The 10,092-nt window shown below is 52.1% G+C and overlaps 1 protein-coding gene across 1 annotated transcript; it reads left to right on the forward strand.

Moving 5' to 3' along the window:
* Positions 1-477: 477 nt before the first annotated feature.
* Positions 478-783, forward strand: LOC309604202 (feather keratin Cos2-3; the record flags this gene model as incomplete). The annotated part of the gene is made up of 1 exon (XM_082339133.1): positions 478-783. One exon carries the CDS (start codon positions 478-480, stop codon positions 781-783), a length of 306 nt encoding a protein of 101 aa, XP_082195259.1.
* Positions 784-10,092: the final 9,309 nt, after the last annotated feature.

Below are 10,092 nucleotides of genomic sequence, written 5' to 3' on the forward strand. Positions count from 1 at the left end.
CCTGGGGCAGGTCCGGGCCACCATAAAAGCCAGCCCAGCTCCCCACTCTCTCATCCACTTCTCTTGCCTCTTTCTCCTTGGGAACCAGGTGAGTCTGAAGCCCTTTCCTTATGTCCTTTTCTGTTCATGCAGATGTGAGGTTCTCCATCCTGTGCTAGGTCATGGTGCTGCTTCTCATGAGGGGCTGAAGACAGGTGAAGGTTTGACTCAGGGAGTGTTTGGGACTTGCCTGAGAAGGCTCTTAATTGAAGAAGTGGGCAGCAGCCTCATTGGGCCAGGTGACACTTTGCAGCACCATGCCTGGATGAGGCCCAGAAACCCTTCTGCCTCACTGCTTAGTTTCTACCTCCTGGCTCAGCAGGTGCCTTTGACACACTTGCAGTGGGGTGATGAGCTCGTGGCAGACTGCTCCTCACATGTGCCTGTGCTCTGATTCCTCTCTGCCCTCTCTCCCAGGTGCACCTCCACCCTCCAGACATGTCCTGCTACGACCAGTGCCTGCCCTGCCGGCCCTGCGGCCCGACCCCGCTGGCCAACAGCTGCAATGAGCCCTGTGTCAGGCAGTGCCAGAACTCCACCGTCGTCATCGAGCCCTCCCCCGTGGTGGTGACCCTGCCCGGACCCATCCTCAGCTCCTTCCCGCAGAACACCGTTGTGGGATCCTCCACCTCTGCTGCCGTTGGCAGCATCCTCAGCTCTCAGGGAGTGCCCATCACCTCTGGCTGCTGTGACCTCTCCTGCATCACCAGCCGCTACTGTGGCAGCAGATGCCCCCCCTGCTAAAGCCACTGGTGACAGCCTGGATGAGGACGCCCAGGAATGCAGGCCTAGATTCTGGACTGAGGACAGAGCTCCTGGCCATCGATTTTGGAGAGGCTGAGCATGCAGTGCTGCCCTTCCAGAGGAGGTGCAGCTGGGGCTCTCTGAAAACATGGCCAAAGTCTAATTTCCTTGCCTTCCACTCTCTCCCGTCTCTTTCTTGTCTGCTTTTCTTCTGGGCTGTAAGACCCCCCCAGAGCCAATGTGGGGGATCTGCTGACCCCTCTTCCTCCGTGGTGCAGGCAGATGGATGCCCTGTGGGATATCTCCTGTGGGCAATGGGCACAGACTTTCAACAGCTGCTAGTGCTCTCCCTGCTCTCATCCCCTCCTCTAGAAGTGATCTCATCTCCTTCTTCAGAGTCATTAAACTTTTCCGCATTTCAGCCTCTGCCTCCACGTAATCCTTCTTTGGTGTCATTGTCTCTAGTTGACAAGGAAGAAAAGCATTGTCTTGGGTGGGGGGAAGTAAGGTGGGGGCACAAGTGGACATTTCATCATTCCCAAAGGAAGGAGAGGGCGGGACACAGGACAAGGAGTCCCTTCCAGTCACTGTCTCTTGGAGCTAAAGAAGACATACTCAGTTCCTCCTAAGCCAGGGGCGATCAGGCCCTGCATTCTGGCATCAGGCCTTTGACACTGTCGCCCACAACATCCTTCTGTCTGAATTGAAGAGAGGTGGCTTTGATGGGTGGACTGTTTGGTGGATGAGGAATTGGTTGGATGGTTGCATCCGGAGGGTAATGGTCAATGGCCCAATGTCCAGATGGAGACGAGTGATGAGTGGTATCCCTCAGGGGTCTGTATTGGGACCAGTACTGCTTGATATCTTCATCAATGACATAGAAAGCGGGATCGAGTGCACCCTCAGCAAGTTTGCGCACAACACCAAGCTGAGTGGTGCAGCTGACACGCCTGAGGGACAGGATGCCATCCAGAGGGACCTGGACAAGCTCGAGAAGTGGGCCCATGTGAACCTCATGAGGTTCAACACGGACAAGTGCAAGGTTCTGCACCTGGGCCGGGGCAACCCCTGGTATCAATACAGGTTGGGGGACAGAGGGATTGAGAGCAGCCTTGCAGAGAAGGACTTGAGGGTACTGGTGGATGAAAAGCTGGACACGAGCCAGCAATGTGTTCTTGCAGCCCAGAAAGCTGTTTCCCGGGCTGCATCCAAAGAAGTGTGGCCAGCAGGTTGAGGGAGGTGATTCTGCCCCTCTAGTCTTCTCTGGTGAGAACCCACCTGGAGTACTTGCATCCAGGTCTGGAGTCCTCAGCACAGGAAAGGCATGGAGCTGTTGGAGAGGGTCCAGAGGAGGGCCACAAAAATGATCAGAGGGATGGAACACCTTTCCTGTGAAGAAAGGCTGAAAGAGCTGGGATTGCTCAGCCTGGAGAAGAGAAGGTTGCGAGGAGACCTTATTGTGGCCTTTCAGTACTTAAAGGGGACCTATAAAAAAAAAAGGGACAAACTTTTTAGTAGGGCCTGTTGCGATAGGACAAGGGGTAATGGTTTTAAACTTAAAGAGAGTAGATTCAGTCTAGATATAAGGAACACGTTTTTCATGATGAGGGTGGTGAAACACTGGAACAGGTTACCCAGAGAGGTGGTAGATGCCCCATCCTTGGAAACATTCGAGGCCAGGCTGGATGGGGCTCTGAGCAACCTGATCTAGTTGTAGATGTCCCTGCCAATTGCAGGGGGGGATGACCTTCAGAAGTCCCTTCCATCCCAAAGCATTCTATGATTCTATGAAATCTTTCCGCATCACAGCCTCTGCCTCCACATATTCCTTTCATCGGTAGACATTGTCTCATATTGCCAAGGAAGAAAGGCATTACCTTGGCTGGCGGGGGATAAGGTGAAGGAACAAGCGAACACGGGGCAGTGGGCCCCTTCCAGTCACTGTCTCTTGGAGCTGAGGAAGACATATTCAAGCTCCTCCACAGCCAGCGGCCATCAGGCCCTGCCTTTTGGCATAGGAGCTGGGACTGGTCCCAGAACACCATTTTACTCCTAAGAAGATGACCAGGCCATCAGGGAGTGGCAAGTTCTCATGAGTTATTGCTCACCTTCCTGAGGACATCAGAGGAGATATCTAAACTCCAAAGGAGGACAGGTGGCCTCTGCCTGAGATTGAGCTGTTGGTACCACTCACTGTGGCTGCAGACCGGATGCCATCACTAGACTGGATCCAGATCCTCTCCCCTTCCTCATCGGTGAGGTGCAGAAGCAGGAAAAGCTGAGGATGCAGTATGAGCAAGACTGAGGTCTCCCTAAAGGGGCTTAAGTCTAAGAAGCATCAGGAGAAGGGCAAAAGACAGTATCTGGGGAAGTGCAAAGGAGGGTCACAGAAGTAAAAAGCTGACCCAGGCAAGATGGGAGAAGTGTCTTGCCCCTACACAAGCAGAGCAGGGGAGGCAATTCCTTCCTGGTGATGTTCAAGGATCCTGAGCTTCCCACACTCTCCTCCACATAGCTCCTGAACTGTCAGCAAAATATTCCTGACAGCGTATTGGCTGAGGCCTGTCCCTGTGCACAGAAGAGCTCCCCAAACAGTTCAGTGAAGCCTGATGTGTGCACACATGCGTTCCTGATCCTGCCAGGCTGAAAACACCAATGATGTCTGATGAACAGTTGTCCTTTGCAGACCTAAAAGGATTCAAAAGGAGGACTCCAAGTTCAGCCAGAGCTCAGGTTATCCCACACTTCTGAATTCAGCCTCCACAATCACCTGAGCAAAAATATAACTGCTGCAAGATGGATTTTCACCTGAATGCCCTCCCGTGGTCAGCCTGGACTGAGTAGAGTGGAGGAAACCGTCACAGGGCTTGTCAAATGGAAACCTTGGTTCATCCCTTGTGCTCCTTCCCACTTGGGGATTTCCACTTTCTTGGGGACTGAGGGATCCAGTTCTTGCCGAAGCTGTGTCAGCACTGCTGTCTTCTCAAGAAATGCCTACTCTGGAAAGGTCGACCCTGACGGGGTTTTGAGGAAAACCCGGAGAACACAATGAAGCTCTTTCTTTTTTTTTTTTTTTTCAGAGAAAAAAAGGAACTTTTTACAAGGGACTGACTGCAAGGCTCAGGTGAGTCTCTGACTGGTTCTTTCCAGCCCTTGGGGAGGTGCAGAGTGCACAGATGAGAATGGACAAGTGCTCTCTGCACAGCAAATACTCTCTTGTCCTAGGGTATACAGTGAAACCAGTTCCAGAGCAGGGGTTCTTTCATTACTTTCTCCTTCCTCTCAAGCCACTGACACTAGCCCCTTCTGGAAGAATATAATCGCCTGCAGATCTCTGAGTGCACTGAGGAAATAGTGCACAGACACATCCCCTTCCTCCCCTGGGTTGCTGCACAGCCAAAGAAACTCGCTGCACAGCCAAAGAAACTCCCTGCACCAGGGTGTCTTGTACAGCACAGAGGTACAAGACACTGTCAGAGACCTCAACTTCCTCCAGCCGCAGGAGGCTGTATTTCTCTGTGGTGTTCAGCAATGTGGTGAGATGGCCGCTCTGCTTGGGGCCAGCTGATGCTTGCTACAAGACCAGGTGTGAGGCTTCGCCTTTCTTCTGCTGGTACCAGAACAAGCCATGCAAGTTAGAGACCTGGTAGGCACAGGTTGTTTGGAAGGCGTTTCTCTCCTCTACTGTGACTTGTCCTTCTTGCTGGGTGACAGTGGTCTGTCCCATGGTGCCTGGAAGAAAGCAAAGGTCAGCAACTGTGCAGGGAATGGCTCTGAGAGGCAAAACAAGAAGGGATGCAAAGCGTCGGAGGAGAAGGCTCCCTGGGCCTTGCTCTGCAGCCAGAGCTCCATGGATGGGAACAGCAAGGCGGTGGGTGTTTTTGGGCCTCAGCTCAGCGTGAATCCCACAGCACAATAAGGTCAATTACCTCCCACAGGGATATCCCCAGAGAGAGCCAGGTCTTCCATGCTGACTCTCATGCTACCCAGAGTCTCCAGGGAACAGCCTGTAGCGCCTGGCTCTCCTGTGCTAGTTTCATCCTACTCCTCATTCCCTGTCCTCTCAGAAGTCTCGGAGGTCATGGGAGGGCGAAGGAAGCACTGGCATTGTGGACATGCAGGAGAAATGGCTAGCCAGGGCATGCTGCACGACATGTACCAGCCAGGAGAGACACTGGGACACCCTAACACTGTGAGTGGGACGGAAGAGCTTTCATGTCCCGGCATCAGCTTTCAAAAGGCCTGTGTGCCAGAAAAATATGTAGTTCGGAGATAGAAAAGAGCTTCTGCAATGATATGTCTGAGAAACACTGGGCCCAGACAGATCACAAGAGAAAGATGGAGAGAGGTGGACAGCTGGCAAGAGAAAAGGAAGGCAAGGGGTCTAAGACGACAAGGAGAGGAGGTGTTTCTTCTCGGTCTCATCTTTTCTTCTCCATCAGTAACAGCATCTTAGAACCATAGAATGTTCTGAGTTGGAAGGGACACACAAGGATCACCGATTCCAACTCCTGTCCCTGCATAGGATAACCCCAAAATTCACACAATATGTCTGAGGGCGTTGTCCAAATGCTGCTTGAATATTGTCAGGCTTGGCGCCATGACTACCTCTCTGGGGAGCCTGTTCCAGTTCTCCACCACCCTTGGGGTGAAGAACCTTTTCCTAATATCCAACCTAAGCCTCCCCTTGAGGTTTTTACTTTCTCTATCTTGAGAAAATAGGTCCAAATCCACCCATGTAATCCGATGCCCGTAAGTCAAGAGCAGCTCCCTGCAGAGATCTGTTGAGGGGTGAGGGTCTCGTGAGAAGAAGAGGAATCATGGTTCCAGTCAAAGCCAATGCTTCCCCAGTGGTTGCCTCAGGAAGGCAGCGAGGATGAGATACCCAAGGTGCACGCTGAGACCCATCCTTCTGCATGTGTGAGAGGGAGACTCAAAAACCCCACACGTCCCCACCAAGAGCCCCGAGAGAGCAGAGCTGCTGGAAATGACTCTGCAAGGGGAACAAAGAAAGAAATGGGGAGGAGAAAATGCTTGGTCTTAGCATGCCTGAAATGCCCTTGCTGTGGTCCTCCCTCCTCCAGCAGTGACACGTGTCGTTCCTGCAGCCAACACCTTCTGCCTTTCCAAGGTGAAGGGTATAAGGGGTAAATGCTTGCACGTGGTGACCAACCTCTCTGACACATCCTCCTGTGCAATATCTTGGGAGTCTCTCCTTCTCTGATGCCTCTTCTTCCTCTCTCACCAACCACCAGCCCTCGGTGCGGTTGGCCTCTCCAAGCTCCTGCACAGTGTCTAGCCCCAAACTCCTGTCAGCATACCCCCCAAACCCTGCAGACCCTAACTGTCCCTCTCAGCTCCCTCAGGCACAGTGGACGTTCTCCCTCTCTCCAAAGGAAGGTATCTCAGGAATCAATAAATGAAGCTACCTGCCACACTGCCCAGCCAATCTCATAAACCAGCTTCTGAAAGGCTCATTGGGGGGAAACCCCCAAACAACAAAAACAACAAACAGCCTTTCCACTTGACCATAACCTTTCCATTTTCAGTTTCCTCAAAACCAGTCCTCTCCTTACTTCTAGCCTTTAACAAACAAACCTGCCATACTGTTTTCACTCTTTCCATAGCATTATTGAGGTTGGCCAGGGCTGCGTCCAGTCAATTCTTGAAAACTTCCGAGGCCAGAGACTGCACAACATCTGTGGACAGTGCTTTCCAGTACGTGAGAATTTTCAGGGTCCAAAAAAAGTGAAAGCGTTTCTTATATCTAAATAGACTTTCCTAGTGTGCTGGTTTTGGCTGGGATAGAGTTAATTTTCATCATAGAAGCTAGTATGTTTTGCATTTGTGCGGAAAACAGTGTTGATAATACAAGGATGTTTTAGTTACTGCTGAGCAGTGCTTACACAAAGTCAAGGCCTTTTCTCCTCTCACACCATCCCACCAGCAAGGAGCTGGGGGTGCGCAAGAAGCTGGGAGGGGACACAGCTGGGAGAGCTGACCCCAACTGACCAAAGGGATATTCCATACCATATGATGTCTTGATCAGTATATAAATCTGGGGGGGGGAAGAAGAAGGAAGCGGTGGATGTTGTTAGGAATGATGGCGTTTGTCTTCCGAAGTAACCGTTACGCATGATGAAGCCCTGCTTTCCTGGAGATGGCTGAACACCTGCCTGCCGATGGGAAGTAGTGAATGAATTCCTTGTTTTGCTTTGCTTGTGCGCGTGGCTTTTGCTTTACCTATTACACTGTCTTTATCTCAATCCACAAGTTTTCTCACTTTTACCCTTCTGATTCTCTCCCCCATCCCACTGGGCAGGAGTGAGCAAGAGGCTGCACATGGTGCTTAATTGCCAGCTGGGGTTAAACCATGACACCCGCATTCCAAATTGTGTCCGTTGCCTCTAGTCCTACCATTGTGCACTTTGAGAAGAGCCTGGCTCCATCTCGTCCATGTCCTCAGAGCACATAGACACCCATAAGGTCTCCCTTGAGCCTTCTTCTCCTAAGGCCCTGTTCCTTCAGTCCCTCTTAGTGCATCATGCCCCTTGACTGCCTTGGTGGCTTCCACTAGACTCGCTCCCACATGTCAGTACCTTTCTTACATACCACAGGACCCCAGGCACGGTCTCATGAGCGAATCAATAGAGGAGAAGGATCACTTCCCTGGGTCTGCTGGCTGCACTTTTGCTAAGACATCGCAGAGTGCAGCTGGTCTGCCTTGCCCCGAGGGCACACTGCTGACTCCCCTTCAGCCACTGGCCACCAGGCATCCCCTGCCTTCCCAGCTCTCTCACCTATAACCTCTGCCTCCAACACGGTCCAAGCTACATCACAAGATGAAAGGTGCCTGTCCCCAGAGGAACTCGTTGCTCTTGCCTCAGGCCTTTGGAGAAAAGTCCTGTTTTCTTGTGTCCTACCTGGATGGTCACTTCTGGTGGGAACTGCAGCGCAGATTCCTTCTGCGTGTGATCTGTAGAGCCAGAAAGGTATTTCAGCTTTGCCTGCCTCCCTATCCATCTAGCCATCACTTCAGCAGCTTTCTCACTGGCCTCATTCTCCATCTCACTTTCTATAACCTCCCAAAGGCTGATCCATGTCTCTGAAGTGCAGGTTCAAGGTTCAGCCAATTCCTAGACGCAAGGCAAGAAAGGGATTTTCCCTCCTTGGGCTAATTTGGCCAGGGAATAAATAAATCACAGGAGCAATGAGGTCTCCTGCCAAGAGCCATTCTCTCTGACAACAACCCCCAGTGGATGCTGAGGGAAGCATAGGAGCAAGACAAGCAGGTAGGATACTTCTGTTGAGTACCCACTCCTGTGTCCCAAGTCCCTGGGCCTGGACTTGCCTGAAAAAGTCATGCCCATACATGTCCCGAAAGTTTTTTCACTGCTGCACAGGCTGGGGAGCCACAGACTGTGGCACAGATGACCTTCCCCTCTGTTTTATAGACAGGCTTCATCCAGCCCTTCAGATATGCACATGGAGAACCCCTGGCTGCTTGTGCTACCCTGAGCTCCAAGACACCATCACAGAGGCAAGCATGCAGTCTGGCCAGTTGGAAGCCCATTTGAGGAATGCCTGGAGAAGGGATCCTTTGCCAGTTCAAGGCAGGGGCTTCTGCCTTTGCAGAAACCGGGTTTCTCTCTCTGCTTCTGAAGCCCAAGAACATGGACTTCAAACAGTTGAGTGAGCTACTAGAGCCATACGGGCTTCCCTGGGGACCAGATGGACAGAGGCCTCTCCGCTCAGGGCCCTAAATGTGTCTTTACAAAGGGGATCCAAGCTGTCATCCTGTCTCCGGGACTCCTCCTGCACACCAAAAGGCTCTCCATTTGGTGTGCAGGGAAATCCTCTACAACAGCCTCATGGCCTGGAACCTATGCAGAAAACCTGAGGATTCCTGTCACCTCTACATCATTTTCTCTTGTCTGTGTTGAGCTCAAACTTCTGGCATTGTGGGATGGCCTCCAAGCACCGGAAGAGACCGCCTGGGGGCGGGGGGGAGTGATGGAGGGGAGCCTGGGAGAAGCCCGATGCTGACTCCGATGCCGGTGCCTAGCCGTTGCCATTGTTCATGCCGATGCTAGTGACAGGCAGTGGGGGAAGCGCTCCGGGGTTCGTGGGCAGGTAGGCAGGGCCAGGTGGCTCCAGCAGGCAGAGTGGCAGCGCCCCCTGTCGGGGATGGCCAGGGCTGTCATAGAATCATGGAATCACAGAATCGTAGAGTGGTTTGGTTTGGTTTAGTTTGGGAGGGACCTCGAAAGACCATCTAGTCCAACCCTCCCCCCCCCCCCCGCCATGGGCAGGGACATCTGTCGCTAGATCAGGTTGCTCAAAGCCCCATCCAACCTGACCTTGAGCACTTCTGATGATGGGACATCCACAACTTTTTTGGACAACCTGCTCCAGTGCATCACCACCCTAATCGTAAAATATTTCTTCCTTATGTCAAGCTAAATCTACTTTCTTTCAGTTTAAAACCATTACCCCTTGTCCTGTCACTACAGGCCTTACTAAAATGTCTCTCTCCATCTTTCTTTTAAGCCCACTTTAAGTATTATTACTTTGTCTTTTGAAGAGAGGGTATTTATCTTAAGGCAACTTCATCAGGCCAGCTTCCTTTCTGGCATCCCGGCCTCAGCCTTTGCAGCTGCAGGGTGTGTGGCTCACCACAGGCACACCACCCTTGGCTCCCATGTGAGCGTGTCAGGGCAGCACCTCTCCCTGCATTGAAGCTGGAACTGGTCCCAGACCGCCCTACGCTGATCACCAGGGATGGGCTGCATCTTGTCAGACTTTGGGAATTTTTTGACTTGTAAAGTGCAGAACACCTGAAGTTGCAGCAATAGAGATGGTCTCTAGCTTTGACTTTCTCTTTCATGCACAGACTTTGCAGGCTGAAATTCCAAACAAGACCCTGTGGCTTGGACCCCAGTACACCTTCTCTCTTTCCTGCAATGAGAACACAATCGATTGAAGTACTTCTGGCCAACCCCCCAAAGCCCCAAAGCCCTCTGCTGTCACTAAATCCACCATGGATGGCTGGTGCCTCATTTACCTTCTTAGCACTGGGCTTTCAAGGACTTGTGGAAAGTTGTCAGGGGCAGAGAAGTGGCCGGTGGAGTCCTGGTTGTCAGCGTGTGGGGAGAGCCTGTGCTTCCTCATGTGCATATGCATCTGGCTGTGCCTTTGGGCGTTTTCGTGCCTGCGTGCTTGCATTTGTTTGTTCATTTGCAATTGCACATGTGAGAGTGAGTGTCTGCCGGGGTGTTCGGGAACAAGTGCATTTCTGTATGCGTGTGC

Source organism: Platalea leucorodia (genome assembly GCF_965183815.1).
Source record: "Platalea leucorodia genome assembly, contig: HAP1_HAP1_SCAFFOLD_460, whole genome shotgun sequence".
Lineage (NCBI taxonomy): Eukaryota > Metazoa > Chordata > Aves > Pelecaniformes > Threskiornithidae > Platalea > Platalea leucorodia.